The sequence below is a fragment of the Eptatretus burgeri genome, chromosome 5 (genome assembly GCF_056783735.1).
Source record: "Eptatretus burgeri isolate ZD-2024b chromosome 5, Ebu_testis_v1, whole genome shotgun sequence".
Taxonomy (NCBI): Eukaryota; Metazoa; Chordata; class Myxini; order Myxiniformes; family Myxinidae; genus Eptatretus; species Eptatretus burgeri.
In genome coordinates this window covers 4,793,762-4,809,690 of record NC_140965.1, presented here as the reverse complement: position 1 = coordinate 4,809,690, position 15,929 = coordinate 4,793,762, and the positions used below count along the sequence as shown (strand labels likewise).

At 42.8% G+C, this 15,929-nt stretch overlaps 1 protein-coding gene across 11 annotated transcripts in view; it reads right to left on the bottom strand.

Moving 5' to 3' along the window:
- Positions 1-15,929, bottom strand: part of LOC147025745 (RNA-binding protein Musashi homolog 2-like) — a 203,108-nt gene that overhangs the window by 135,894 nt on the left and 51,285 nt on the right. For all 11 annotated transcript variants that reach the window (XM_085880447.1, XM_085880442.1, XM_085880448.1 and 8 more), the window contains 3 exons: positions 5,078-5,159; positions 4,713-4,797; positions 1,421-1,462 (listed from right to left, as the gene is read on the bottom strand). In XM_085880447.1, coding sequence (XP_085736573.1) covers positions 1,421-1,462; positions 4,713-4,797; positions 5,078-5,159 — 209 coding nt within the window. The remainder of the gene's footprint in view (positions 1-1,420; positions 1,463-4,712; positions 4,798-5,077; positions 5,160-15,929) is intronic.

Sequence of the window (15,929 nt, the reverse complement as noted above, 5' to 3'; positions counted from 1 at the left end):
GTTAGATTCCCATGGCTGCTCAGTCGCACCAAGCCACACTTGGCTAGCATGGTGAGTATGCCAAACACCGCTCAACGAAAGTTGAGGTAGGCCTTTGTCCGATAGTGGACTGAGATAGACTGGTTTATGGGTTATTGTTTTTTTCCACATGGAAGGTTGTCTTGTTTTTGCAAAGCATTTAAACAGAAAAAATATATTTAAAATGAACATCAAGGAGAAGAAAAATGTATAAATGAGAATATATTCCAACTTCCTCATGTAAATAGGAAGATTTTTGATTGAAATAGAAAAAAATAATTGCTTTAAAACAAAACAACCCCGAAGATAAAACTGGATGTTCAATTTGAAAAGTTGATATACTTCAAGTACTAACATTCAAATGCTTCAAGCTGAAGGATAACAAACATATCAATGGTGCTTAGACAACCTTCGTAGTTTCAGATTTCAATTTTGAAAGAAGAACAGACTGCAGAGCAAGCACAAAAGCTCTCGAAGCTGCTGACTGATAATCCAGGAAGGCCTTTAAAAGTGCAGGGTTACTGTCCAGGTTAGAAAACAAATGCATCTGGAGCAATACTTTGTGAACTCCTAAAAATAAGGGAAAAGAAAAGCATATTACATACGACAATGAAATCTAGGGTCCACCCTGCCACAAGACAAAAAAAAAGTAAATAAGGCACACTTTGAAGAAAGAAAGCTGCATTACGAGGGCAGGGGTGATGATAGCCAGCCATCGGCCTACGAAACAAAAGGCTGGGGAAAAAAAAGGAAAAAAAATATCGCTGTGGCAACAGCACTCTATACAAGACAAACCCTTTGCCATCGTCATGGCAACCAGTATAGTGGACAGCCATGGGGGAGAGGGTGGGGGCTATGGGGGAGGGGGAAGGTTGTAGAAAGAATTTGCAAAAAGGTGGGGGTCAGTAAAGCAGTAGTAGGCTCATTAGAGATGAAAGAGAAATGTGCAAGTAAGTGGAGAAGGAGAAGTTGAGGGGATGAGGGGGATAATCATACAGGGAGTGGGGGAAATCTTGCTGCCCCATAGCCAGCGGATCAGGTGTCCGTTTCTATGGTAATGCATTAAGCCAAAATCTGTTAATCTCTTTCCCTTCACAATACTTCTTTAAACGATGTGTCCTTTTGATGATGTGAAGATAAATATGAGAAAAATAAATTGCAATGACAAACTTGTATCAGGATTGCCAGAAATAAAATTAGGACAATGAAGCGATACAATTGGGACTTCAAAAGGTTTGAGTTGGAAGAAAGAAGGGAGAGTGGAGGGGTGGATGTGTCAAGAAAATGCAAGGGGAAAAGGCAGGGGCCACAACAAAACAAAAACTGGACTCAATGAAAAAGTGAAATGATAAGAAGAAAAGAAGAGACAAGTTTGAACAAATGCAAACAAAGCTGCACTCACTTTCGGCTGGGTGCGGCGAGGAAAGGCAACTTTGGGATCAATCTGCACAAAACAGAAATGGAGAATAAGTGAAAAAAAAACTGGATTTAACGATGAGGCAAAAGAAAGAAAGTATCAAAAAACATCAAACAACAAAGAATGCAATGATAAAGAGTGATACAACAATGGAAAGAATGCCAAAAGGAAAATGAATTGCAGATATGGTACACGAGAAAGCTGAAAATGTCATGGAGGTAGTGAAGACTTCTTTACATTGCAATGTCAAATGAAAAATGAGGTGAGAATGTGCAATTTGAGGGAAAGTTGTAAGGGAGATGGGCAGTGGATTACTGAGAAGGAAAGAAAGGCCCAGGTGGGTGGGCCATGGGAAAGGATAGAAAAGCGGACAGTGAGATGGCCAGTGGCGGTTGAAGGGGGAGATATCGGGGCTGAGAGCGAGCAACCTACAGAGATGGAGAAAATGTCCTGCTTATCCACAGCTTTCAAGGTATATGGAAAGATGCAGGGTGAGTGAGCCATTCAAGAGGAATGGAGAAGTCAGGAGAGAGCGGGCCACCAGGAGGGAGGTAAACATGAGGGAAGGAGCCACCAGGAGGAAGACGAAGGCAAGGGCAAATAGGTTACCAGGAGGGATGGAAAGATGGGGAAAACAGAACACTGGGAAGGAGGGAAAGGTGAGGGGTGATGAGCCACTTGGAGAAGGAAAAGCAAAGCTGAGTGGACAATTGCGAGAGACAGGAGAGAGAGGGCGGGTGCATAGTTCCCCATTCGGTTGGATAAAAACGAGAGGAGAGAGAGCGGGCCATTATGGCAGATGAATAGGCGACGAGAGCGCAAGACGCCAAGATTAAAAAGTGAGGAGCCACTGGTAGGGGAGGTGAAAGAGAAGGGAGAACGCGCCACCGCGGCGGAGGGAAAAGAGAAGGAGAACGCACCACCACGAGGGAGGGAAAAGAGAAGGGAGAACGCGCCACCGTGAGGGAGGGAAGAGCGAAGGGAGAACGTGCCACCATGAGAGAGGGAAAAGAGAAGGGAGAACGCGCCACCGCGGGGGAGGGAAAAGAGAAGGAGAACGCACCACCGCGAGGGAGGGAAAAGAGAAGGGAGAACGTGCCACCGCGAGGGAGGGAAAAGAGAAGGGAGAACACGTCACCGTGAGGGAGGGAAAAGAGAAGGGAGAACGCGCCACGGCGAGGGAGGGAAGAGAGAAGGGAGAATGCGCCACCGCGAGGGAGGGAAGAGAGAAGGGAGAACGCGCCACCGCGAGGGAGGGAAGAGAGAAGGGAGAACGCGCCACCGCGAGGGAGGGAAAGAGAAGGGAGAACGAGCCACCATGAGGGAGGGAAAAGAGAAGGGAGAACGCGCCACCGTGAGAGAGGGAAAAGAGAAGGGAGAACTTGCCACCGTGAGGGAGGGAAAAAGAGAAGGGAGAACGCGCCACCCTGAGGGAGGGAAGAGAGAAGGGAGAACGTGCCACTGCGAGGGAGGGAAGAGAGAAGGGAGAATGCTCCACCGTGAGAGAGGGAAAAGAGAAGGGAGAACGCGCCACCGCGAGGGAGGGAAAAGAGAAGGGAGAACACGCCACCGCGAGGGAGGGAAAAGAGAAGGGAGAACGCACCACCGCGAGGGAGGGAAAAGAGAAGGGAGAACGCTCCACCGCGAGGGAGGGAAAAGAGAAGGGAGAACGCGCCACCGTGAGGGAGGGAAAAGAGAAGGGTGAACGCGCCACCGTGAGGGAGGGAAGAGAGAAGGGAGAATGCGCCACAGCAAGGGAGGGAAGAGAGAAGGGAGAACGCGCCACCGTGAAAGAGGGAAAAGAGAAGGGAGAACGTGCCACCGTGAGGGAGGGAAAAAGAGAAGGGAGAACGCGCCACTGCGAGGGAGGGAAAGAGAAGGGAGAACGCGCCACCGCGAGGGAGGGAATGGGGAAGGCAAACGTGCTACCGCGAGGGAGGGAAGGGGGAAGGCCAATGCGCCACCGCGAGGGAGGGAAGGGGGAAGGCCAACGTGCCACCGTGAGGGAGGAAAGGGGGAAGGCCAACACGCCCCCGCGAGGGCGGGGATGGTCAACGTGCTACCACGAGGGAGGGAAAGGCAAATGCACCACCGTGAGACAGGGGAAGGCCACGCGCCACGGAAAGACAGGGGAAGGCCAATGCGCCACCGCGAGACAGGGGAAGGCCAACGCGCCACCGCGAGGCAGGGGATGGCCAACGCGCCACCACGAGACAGGGGGAGGCCAACGTGCCACCACGAGACAGGGGGAGGCCAACGTGCCACCACGAGACAGGGGGAGGCCAACGTGCCACCACGAGACGCGGAAGGCCAACGCGCCACCGCGAGACGGGGAAGGCCAACGCGCCACAGCAAGACGCGGAAGGCCAACGCGCCACCGCGAGACGGGGAAGGCCAACACACCACCGTGACACAGGGGAAGGCCAACACACCACCGTGACACAGGGGAAGGCCAATGCGCCACCGCAGGAGAGGGGAAGGATTCAGGCGAGTGAACCACCGGGAGAGAGAGGAAGGTGACGGGCAAGTAAGCCACCAGGACGCTGGGGAAAGCTATAGAAAAAGGCAAGCGAGTGACCGGGAGGGAGGGGAAGGAGATGAGCAAGCGAGCCACCGATAAGAAGGGCAAGGTGCCGGGCAAGCAAGCCACTGTAAAAGAGTGGAAGGCGACGAGCAAGCAAGCCACTGGAAGGAAGGGGATGGTGATGGGAAAATGAGCCATTGTGAGGGATGGAAAGATGGGTGAGTGAGCCAGCAGGAAGGATGGATAGAAACAGACGACCGAGCTACCAGGATGGAGGCAGGAAAGAGCATTTTTGGAGACATTAGTTGGGTAACCATCAAGGAGAGGGAGTCGGTGATTGGGTCAGCAAGAAACACAGGAATGGAACAAAATTGTGGATTGGTGGTAGTCAGACGTTTAATCCACTTGGACCTAATGTATGAGATTCAAAATTTAGCATTTTTTTAGGCTTCATTCTTCATGCACTTTTTCTACCCAATATAAAATTTGCAGTGGTTGGGGAGTGGTGTCAGTTCAAAGGAACAAACGATAGACAATTTCCATCATACTGTCAGATGGTTGAAAGATTTTGACACTCATTTTGAGATCTCACTGCTTAAGAAAATGTTTCCCTTGTGTTTTTATTAAATAATTACTTTGCAAGCTCATTTTTCTGTTCGACAAAGCAGTCACAAAATGTTTTGTGGAAAAAAAATGGATCGTCAAACATGAATTCACATTTCACAGGCATTTTAGGATTTAAAGATGTCTCACCGTCTTCGAGTCAAGCTCGTGGTGAGGCTGCGCCAGAACCTTGTCAACACTTGCTGGTTCCGCAAACGTCACAAAGCCAAAACCTCTGTCAAATGGATGAGAGCAGTCTTGTTTATTCAAAATGAGATAATTGCAGATACATCTTTACATGCAACTCTTGAGCTAATGCAAGCAACCAGATTTATGGAGCACTAAATCAAAATTATTCACATTTCCTTTCATATAAGAGTCCAACAGCCGCATAAACCAAAAATGGTGTGACCTCCCTCAACAGTGCACAGATGGCCCATGGTTTCTAGTTAGTGAGCCCATGGTTTCTCAACCTGCCAACATTTGAACGTCTGGACCAACAATCTTATTCTCACCTGGAGCGTTTCGTAGCTGGGTCTCTCATCACCATGCATTCACTTATTTCACCAAATTTGCTGAAGTATTCCCGCAAGCTCTCTGGATTAATGGGTAAAGGAGTTGGAAAGAGGGGTGGGAACACAAACAAATTTCAACAAAGAGACAAACGCCAAATTCATCCAAGATACAAGTTACATGAGTCAGGACTACAATGATCCGAAGTTATTTTAACAGCCACAATTACACTCACACAAGCGAAGAATCCCTCCTTATTGACGGGGGTTAATTCCCCCAGAATTGTGGTCTTTTATGGGAGTTGTCATCCCCCTTCCTCCAAGGAGCGACACTGCACCACACATATTTATATCGAGAGAATAGCGGAACTACCCGCACCATGATCTCACCACCCCCGAGACGAGAGTCTTTTGAACAGCCGAAAACGTTCCCGTGCATACCCCAAGTATAACCACCAATCTTCAACCAATTCTATCCAGCAGTTCAGGAGTGAATTCAAACAAACACACAGACACTACTCAAATTACAGTATGACAAGCAAATAACCAGCCCTTACAATTTATGACTTGTAATATGGGCTTTAACCATCAGTTCCCCCATTTTTTATGATTTATGACCTGCAATGACATTAACTACCCTGTTCAGGAGACAGGGCTTTATACACTAGAAAGGAGGCGGTTGCAAGGAGATATCATGGAGATGTTTAAAATAATGAAAGGTAGAGATAAAATAAGTGCAGATGAATTATTCAACAGAGTAGACAGTGATAGAACCAGGGACCGTAGCCTGAGAGTAAATAAGAGGAGAGTTAAGATGGTAGTAAGGGAGGAGACTTTTACTCAGAGAGTAGTTAATGCATGGAATGGCTTCCCTGGAAAGGCAGTGGCAGCAGAAACAGTAGATAAGTTTAAATTAGAATTAGATAAGTATCTGGAAGTTATGGAGATAGAGGGGTATGAGGATGTTGACAGGACTTTTCGGTAGTTTGAGCATTGATGGGTGATTGTGTGCATGTGTACGGAGCACTGTTGGTGGGGGATTGTGGGGGATCTGTCAAGGGGGATTGTGTGGTTGATGTATGTTTTTCACCAAGCCCATGACCCCTTCCCTGAGGGGAAGAAAAGAAAAAAAGAAAAAAATACAAAAACTACAGCAAAAACCCCCCCAATAAAACAAACATACAAACAAACAAAAAAAGATTATTTCATGAATTAAAAACATTTTTTTTCATTTTCTTCCTTGGATCTTGTGTGGATTGATTAGTGTGGTATTCACGTAGGCATGATGGGCTGAATGGCCTCCACCTGTGTTGGGTTTCCTTGTATATCCTTGTATAATATCAGCTTCTATCAGGTAGCGCTATACGATACATTTCCAAAGAGATAATTGGGTTCATCCCCCACCTCTAAACCCCTGGGTCGAAGATATATATTTTTAATCCACTAAAACACACCAGTGCACTCAGCGAGTACAATCACTTGTTTTCAACTCATTCCGTCTCGCGGTTTAAGTCTCGTAATGTTCCCACTTCCGGGAACGATTTTTTTTTTAGCAGTCTAAAATCTTACCATGTGCACCACCAGTAAAACCACCATTTTCCAAATCATTCTGTCCAGTGGTTGAGCACATAAGAGTTTAAACAAATACGCAAACAGTATATTACAAGTAATGAAAACATTATTTTAAATGCAAAAGGATGTAAGGATGTTACTCTAAAAAAGATGTAAACAAGGTATGGGTGGTCACAATAAATGATCATGTGAAACCATCCCAACATCTTTCTTCAAATAATGGTTGTCTCTAGAAAAGACACTAACTGCGTGTGTGTGTGTGTGTGTGTGTGTGTGTGTGTGTGTGTGTGTGTGTGTGTGTGTGTGTGTGTGTGTGTGTGTGTGTGTGTGTGTGTGTGTGTGTGTGTGTGTGTGTGTGTGTGTGTGTGTTCGATACATCTTCAGACACAGACACAGACACAGACACAGACACAGACACAGTGTTTTTATGGAAACGATTATCCCTACATCCTTATGCATGAAAAACTGGAAGGCATTCTTCGACGTCACTATGTCAGCAGATATGCCTCCGCCCACGTCATTACATCATTATACATACTTGTACCAAGTTTGATTTAAATCCTTAAACCCAGATTCAAAACATTATATCATTCTCGCTGCCACACCATGCATCCGATCAGGTTGAAATATAACAAATATTCCCCATGACTACTGGATGATAATTGTGAAGTTGCACGTCGATTGATGAAGCAGTTTAAGAGAAAGAACGTTTTTAAGACATGCATTCAATCCAATATGGCTGCTAGACCATGTAACCTATTAATTATTCATGAACACCCTGGTATCCCCAAGGCTTGGGGGCATGTGGGTGAAGTTCCCCTCGATCTGTCAAGCTGTTCTCGAGAAGAGAGTTTTTAAAGGTATATTCGTCCAAAAATTTTAAATATATCTATATATATATATATATATATATCTATATATATATATATATATATATATATATATATATATATATATATATATATATATATATATACATATACTAGTACGTGCCCGTAAAAAAAAAAAAAAAATTATAATAAATAAATAAACCACACAGGCCGTTTCTTCGCTCTCACGTGCCCGAACGTGCGTGACCCGGAAGTTCGATATTATTCGCAGTTACGATTATTCGCAATTTATTTTTAATACCCAATTATTCAATTAGGGCCAACGTATTTTACCTTTTCGCAATGTCGTGGCAAGGAAAAACAAAAAGAGAAGAGAAGAGAGAGAAAAAATTTACTTCCTGGTTTGGAGCATACCAGCACTCTGATGTTCCCGAAATTTATACACCATCTAATATGAAAACGATCATAACTTGGGCCATTGTGTTTATCTATAAATGCGCATAAGAAATCGAGAAATTATTTGAATACACGAAGCCATCACTCTCCGGAAGCCCGTACGTTGTAACCTGTAATGGGGAACGCGGCTGAGCTTCCCTTCCCCATCGGCCACGCCCACGCATCAACGTGTCTTCCCATTGGTTTGTTAAATAAATGGCCATAACTTGGGAAGCACTTGTCCGATTAATATCAAACCTTGAAAAGGCACATCCTCAGGTCCCCAGCAAGTTTCAATTAGATCGGACAAGAGGTTGTCGAGAAACAGCGGTCACACACACACACACACACACACACACACACACACACACAACTGGAATTATTGATATATATATATATATATATATATATATATATATATATATATATATATATATATATATATATATCATAGCTGCCAAACCATGAGAACTTTGATATCATAAGTAGAGAAGTTTTTGTTCCTCATGGATAGGCGATCATACCCGTATAGTTTCACCTTGATCTGTTCAGTCATTTCGGAAAGAAAGATTTTTGAAGGTTTTCATGTTAAAAACAATATGGCTGCTGAACCATGTGACTGACGACATCAATTCTCCTCTCACCACCCCTCCCACCATAAAATTTAGCCCAGAGATAACCTTCAAAAAATTTCATACTGATCAGTTAAAGCTTTCAACATGTGCAATGACGTAATAACAAAGCAACCCATGACATCATCAAAAAATATATATCACACTTATTTTCCATGGACATAGATGACATGTGCCAAGTTTCAATTTTTAAAGAGCAGGTTGTGGGTCACCAAACATGTTCTGAAAATTTATCAATATGATTATGTATGGATTAAATAGTTCGATGCAAACTATTGTGGTTGCCTAACTATTGGGAAAATTAATGAAATTTTACTCCGAAGTTGTTATTTCTCGAGGCTGTTGAAAAAAACAGCCGTGTGCCCATATATGGATGGTGACGTCACGTTCTCCAAAACAAAGCGGAAGCTCACTTGCTCATTGAAGAAGTGTCTAGTTCAGCGGGCCGTTCTTTTGCTTTTTTTGAGGTTGCAACTGTCTATAGTATCCTTTTTTATTTTGAATTATTGTAGAACAAAGTTATTTGGATATTTGTACATCATGCCTCGTACGTGTGTCGTCATGTTTTGCGAAAATGGCTGGAAAACGGGTAATCACTCCCACCGATTCCCGAAGGAATCAAACATTCGCCGGCAGTGGATAAGATTTGTACAAAACAAAACGGGCAAATTTTCCCCCAAAGAAAACGGGTAAAGAGGACCCTTTGGATAGACTTGTCATTTGTGGTGACCATTTTACAGCCGAGGATTACGAAGGCAACTCAATGAGTGAACTTGGTTTCAAAACAACTGCTCAAGTGAGACTGAAGCGTGATGCTGTGCCCACCATTCAGCCTTCTCCTCCTCACCTGGGTCCTGCTTCATCTTCTCACACTGTGTCACCTACGATTATTCGCAATTTAGTTTTAATGGCCAATTATTCAATTAGCGCCAACGTATTTTGCCGTTTTGCAATGTCATCGCAAGGGAAAACACAAAGAGAAGAGAAGAGAAAAAAGAAAAAGAAAAAAAAAAACGTACGTGCAAAAAAAACAACAACAAAAAACACTTTCAAACAACCACACAGTCTGTTCCTTCGCTCTCGTAAACGACGACTGGATTGGGGCATTGTGTTTATGGCCTGTCGCAGCTAAGTGGGAGCCACCCTGTTCCAATGCTAGTATTTATATAGCAGTAAATAAACACAAATGAGTAAACTACCTTCTTGAAACCCTCACAGTCAGTTAGAGCATTGAAAAATCTATAAAAAAATGTATACTTTAATGACCGTCAGATGTTATCCCATCAGATGAATCCCAAGATTCATGTACGTTAAATGCTATCAGCTGAAAAAGCAGTCATATTTCCAGTTTCATTTTTAGATTTTCAGATGTTGTTTAATTTATCTGATATTCGTCATTGGAACTTGGTTTTGAAAAGTTTATTTCAATAGAAAGAGTGAACTTTCCTTTCCAGAACATAAGTTACAGTTTGGAAATCAATCAAAAATTGGCTAAGTGGCATGTGATAGAGTGAAATGTATCCTAGTTTCACTTTGAATGCCTATTCAGGGATGAAAAAATAAAAGTGCCTGTACTATTCTGTGAAGTGTGCTGAAAGTGGCTGAGATGAGGCTCATTTTACCAACAACAATCATATTATCTAATTTTACAAACATTATCGACATATTTTGATTAAATACCGCTCACTGACCACGAGTTTCAAAATTTCAAATTTGTCCGCCATTACGCGGCAATCAATATTATACACAATACAATTTTACCTGAATCATTGAATTTGAAATCTCTTACCCCAAATGATACATTTCTGTCATGACCTTCATTGCAGGAAAAATACAGGTTTGCCTCAATCTCCCTCAACAGTTAAAGGGAGATTTTTTTCTTGTCCGCAATTACGCAACGATTATGGAATTCTGGAATTATTGCTGAAATATTGAGGTGAGTGAATTTTTTAAGTATTTGGACATTAAAATAGATAAAATAGATGAATCAGACTGACTTCACAAGTCTCTGAGCAATAATGCTCAAATATTTATCCGACAACCATTTGGAGGGAAGAAAATTTAATTTTTTATTCATGTCCATCGAGAAATATGAAAATTTGCCAAAATTTGATACTATCGTGTCACGACATCCTGGCCTAACAAGTGGAACGGATTGTCAGAGTAAGTGTCCATGATATTTAAATGTTTATCAGTCTGGTTCAACTCGATTAGTGTCATAAGTGTCATTAGTGTCATCGTTCGTACTACAAGGACACTAAACTCGCGTATATCTATACTAGATGCTTACTGCCCATGGTATGCCCTGATCTTGTGGAAGTTGGTGCCAAAAATATTCGCAGTAAAGTACGCGATGTATTACGGATGCCCCTCCACGCACACAAAGAGATTTTATCATTTTTGAATGATTGAGCAAGCTGGTCTCATTCGCATAAACCATCAGCGTACTAGGCGGAGGTCAACTCTATAGAGTCAGAGTATAGGCCCAATCTCGATCTGAGAACTCCGATTGGTATAGATCAATCAACAATTGTTGAAAGTTCCCTGACAATCGGGGTGAATTTTGGTAAACTCGACTGACGGCTGACAAGGACAATCTTGATTATTACGTTACTTGATTCCTTCCATAGTACTAGTTTCTTCAATTCTCTTTATGATAGATGATTTTTCATCATTAAATGTTTTGGGTCTTCCACCGTTTCAATTGGTTTCATTACATAGTTTTTGTCTTTCACATGACGTCATAATATGATGTCATAACGTAATATAACGTCATAACCGTGCATATATAGAGCAAAATAATGGAAATATGAGGTATATGGGCATCTATCTGGGTGTCCTATAGAGTAATGGCAAATTTCGTGACAATCGGAGTGGATTGGAGTGTGCCAGGCTGGTTGAAAGGATACAAATCTTGAATTTGCTGACATCATTAATGACATCATTATATTACAAAAAAAAAGAAAAAATATTGTTTTCCAATAAATATTTGTTAATTCATTGATATGCATAATAATAGTTTTTGTGGATATATTCAGTGTTAAAAAATAATTTTTGTGTGCTTCTCATGAGCATTTCTTACCAATTTCAATTTTAAAAAAGAAAAAAAATCCCCAAATTCAAAGATTGATTCCTGAGTTGTGTTTGTCTGAATTGATAAACTGTCTTTTGCCTAGTGTTCCATATATGCTCCAGTTTATGGAATAGTTAATGATTTGATAATTTCATGAAGTTCATTTTTGATAATTTTTGGTCAGTTTTGGAACGAAGTGGCTCCCACTTAGCTGTGACGGGCCTTATCTATAAATGCGCATAAGAAATCGAGAAATTATTACAATACACTATCCGGAAGTCCATACGTTGTGACCCGTAATGGGGAACGCGGCTGAGAATCGCTTCCCCATCGGCCACGCCTCCGCAGCAACGTGTCCAGTCATTGGTTGGTAAATAAATGGCCATAACTTGGCAAGCACTTGTCTGATTAATATCAAACCTTGAAAAGGCACATCCACAGGGCCCCAGCAATATACCTGGCAAGTTTCAATTATATCGGACCAGTGGTTGTCGAGAAAAAGCGGTCACAGACAAACAGACACACAGAAACACAGACACAGCCACACACACATTGCTGGAATTATAGATAGATATGCCACAACAGTCTCTTGAAAGTTGGGGTTTGTTCTAACTGTTCACTTTCGCTGGGGTCAAGCTCAGCTGTCAGAAAGACTTCAACGCCAAGGCTACGGTGTATAATATATTTGGGTCCATTATTGATTCATTCTATTTCTGACTCTTGAGTGATGAGAGGGTTGGTGGTGGTCGTATGGCAGATTTGCTACCGGGGTAGCTATCATTTCTTGAAGCGCGACTGTGTTGCTGATGTAGTGCCCCTCTACTAGTACACACACTGGAACTGGTACTCATTTCGCCGACCTCGGAAGGATGACAGGCTGAGTCAATCCCCTGGTGTATTAATTCAGCGGCCGACGGGGCTTGAACTCAGGACCCTAGGATCCCAAGCCACCACCCTAACCACTGAGCAAACACCAGGCTACTAGAGGGTTTAAAAAATTATTATATCAAGTCACAGATGAATCAAACTTTACATTATTTTATGCAATGAACAAGAAAATGAAAATCTACAAACCAATCTGTCTGGTGGAGTCTGTCAGTGTGAACTGCCGGGCAGTCAGTCCTGCCATTTGTACACAAAATAGGCCGTTTTCTGGCACTTGCAAGTGGCTCAAATTTATATGGCTCAGGGCCAGAAACTCCATAGTATAAATTCCCATCATCCTCCGACTCGTCCTCGGCAATATCGGAATGAAAACACTCAATTTAATCGCCGCTGAAATCACTCTCTGATTCGCATCTCGCCATTGTTTACATGCCGTTTCCGAATGTTCACGAAGTTTTCGGAAAACGTGACATCATAGCATCTTTGGTATCTGGACTGTTTTTCGATCACTGACAAAAGTTTTGACTTAAAAGTTAATTTTAGCATATTTTGCGTTTCAAATGTAAGAAAATAAATACCCAACGATTAGTAATGTGCTTACAACCTTTGAATCACGCAAAGTCATCAGCGACCCAAAACCTGCTCTTTAACATGGAGCGATTTCGGAGATACAGAGGTCCTAAGTTTTTCCTTTTTTCCAACATGGTTGCCGATAACCACAACACACTTGACCTATGACGTCATTATTATTAAAACATTCACATGAGTAGTCTTACCTATGGTGACAATTTTGTGTCAATCGGAGTAGCGGTGCAGAGAAAACAGAAAATTAGCACGGACGGACAGACAACCCAAAAACATAATGCCTCTGGTGACTTCATCAGCGGAGGCATTATGAAACAAGACCAAGAAGGAACCCGAAGAAGTAAGAGCAAGGAAGATTCTGCAGCCATATTGTTGTTTTTTTTTTGTTTTTTCAACTTTCATAAATATTCTTCTCTGAAGTGGTTGAACAGATCAAGGTGAAACTTTACACGTATGACGGCCTATCCATGAGGAACAAAACATTCACACATATGATATCAGAGGTCACACGGTTTGGCAACCATTTTGGATTTACCCTAAAACCTATAAAAATCTTCTTCTCCAGAAAAGCTCGACAGATTGAAGGGAAACTTCACACAAATGTTCCCCAAACCTTGGGTGTACAAGCTTGTTGAAGAATAATTGATAGGTCACATGATTTGACAGCCATATAATTTAAGAGAAATATTAAATAATGTTTTCTCTGGAACAGCTTAATCAAGCGACGTGAAACTTCAGATTTATGATCGAGTAGGGATGGGGAATACATACATTAAATTTTAACTTGATCGGACGCATAGTCTAGCAGCCAGAATTATTTAATTTTTTGATATGGACTCTTTTCTTTAATGCTTATTTTTTATTCTTGAATAACATTCACTTGGCTGTGCCTGGATGGGTTTGAGGGTGGAGGAGTAGCAGCTGAAACCCGAATCCTATCAAGATTCCTCCTGATGACTCCATCTTTGCTTTTTGCTTGTTCAGGTTCCTTCTGATTACTCCAATGTACCTACTTGGGCTTCCATTTGATTTGAAATGAATTAATTTTAATCCGATTCTAGATTCAATTGAATTATGAATAATAATTAAAAAAAAGTCATGGGTCAGAGTCAGGTGTCTGATCAAAGCAGGGTTGCATCAAAGCAGGACATCTTGGTACCCGGTCATCACTGCCAGCAGTTATAAAGTGGCAGGTGTAATTATGTCTTATTAACTATGTAACACACCAATACACAAATGCCACACAAAAAAGTCCTGGTGAGGGTCTGCAATCTCTGATTGCTCGTTTTCTTGTTTGGAAACGTGTTTGCATGCTGGAGAATTTCAGTGGTATTGCCCGGAATTTTTTTTTTATTCTTAAGATTTGTGTTTTATTAAACACGAGCCGTCCCCTTCCCCTACCCCCCCCCCCCCAGGGGTGGAATGATATGGATACAGAAAGGAAATTTGAAGTGGAGTACAACCTTTGCTGAAGCTAATCAAGTGACTAAATTGATGCAACAGTAATTTCTAGTTCTAAAGTGTTTTGCCAAGAGTATGTGACAAGAGCACCTTTATTAACTATGTTCTATAATTAATTTACAAATGTTGTAGTACAAACTTTATAGATGTGCTAATATTGTAATGGGACTGTACTTATTTTATAAATGATCCAACATTCTAAATGGTACGTACTTTGGAGAAGCTGTCGAATGGCCCTGTGCCTGTGCTACACAAACAGGGCAGCGGCACAGAGACAGCTGATCAGCCTCCAGGGAGTGACCCAGAGATGCCTCACATCCAAGATATTGTGGTGAGGGGGAGTGTAGTGGAGAGGAAGAGTGGGTGGAGGGAATGGGCCAGTCCATGGGGACCGATCAGCACCATAATCATGACCTTGCTTCCCTGATGAATTGGGGCAGCAGGGAAGAGTGGGTAAGATTTGGCACCCAACTGCAGTTGGAGGGGGGGGGGGGTACAACTATCACGAAGAAGAATCCCTGAAAGTTCATGCATGTCTATTATCAGGACACACTTTATGGACAGAAATATTCTCATTCTTAGCAGTACGTTTTCATAGTATGTACTTTATAGACACACAACTCTAATAATATTCCACCATTAACCACACCCATATATGTTTGATTGGCCCTTTGGCAAATGTGTATGGTGGCCCCATCCACATCAGGCTGACTAACAGACAGAGTCCCACACACTGATCGGATGAAGTCCCACCCACATATAGTCTCACCCACTGATCGGCGGTTTCCTTGGGTTAACCTAAGGCGGTCTCTTCGGGTGGATGCCTGGAATGTCCTATCCCAAAGAAAGGATGATCATCTGTCTCTATTATCTGAGCTCAAGTGTTTGAACATCAGTATTGCAGCACTCTGAGATTCAGAGACCGGATAGTGGCGAGTAGTTACACCTATTATTGATCTGGTCGCTTTCATGGTCTCTGTATACGCTCCGACTGAGGCGAGTGATCTCACCGTGAAGGACGCATTCTATGCCACGCTCGAGTCTGTGGTTGATCAGTGCCCCAGGCGAGACACTCTTAAGGTCTTGGGGGATTTCAAAGCATCGACTGGCACTGATAGGGATGGTTATGAGACGTCTGTTGGTTCCCAGGGGTCTGGAAATGTGAACCAGAATAGCACCAAGTTCCTTGACTTTGCAAGAAGTCGTGGACGTTGGTTGGCTGGTTCATAGTTTCAGCACCCACAGGCTCATCGTTGCACTTGGTATTCCAATGCTGGTGGAGTGGCAAAGGAGATTGACCATGTGCTCGTTGATGCTAGCTATAGGATGATCCAGAACTGCAGGGTCTACTGGAGTGCTCAGTTCCTCAATACCGACCACAG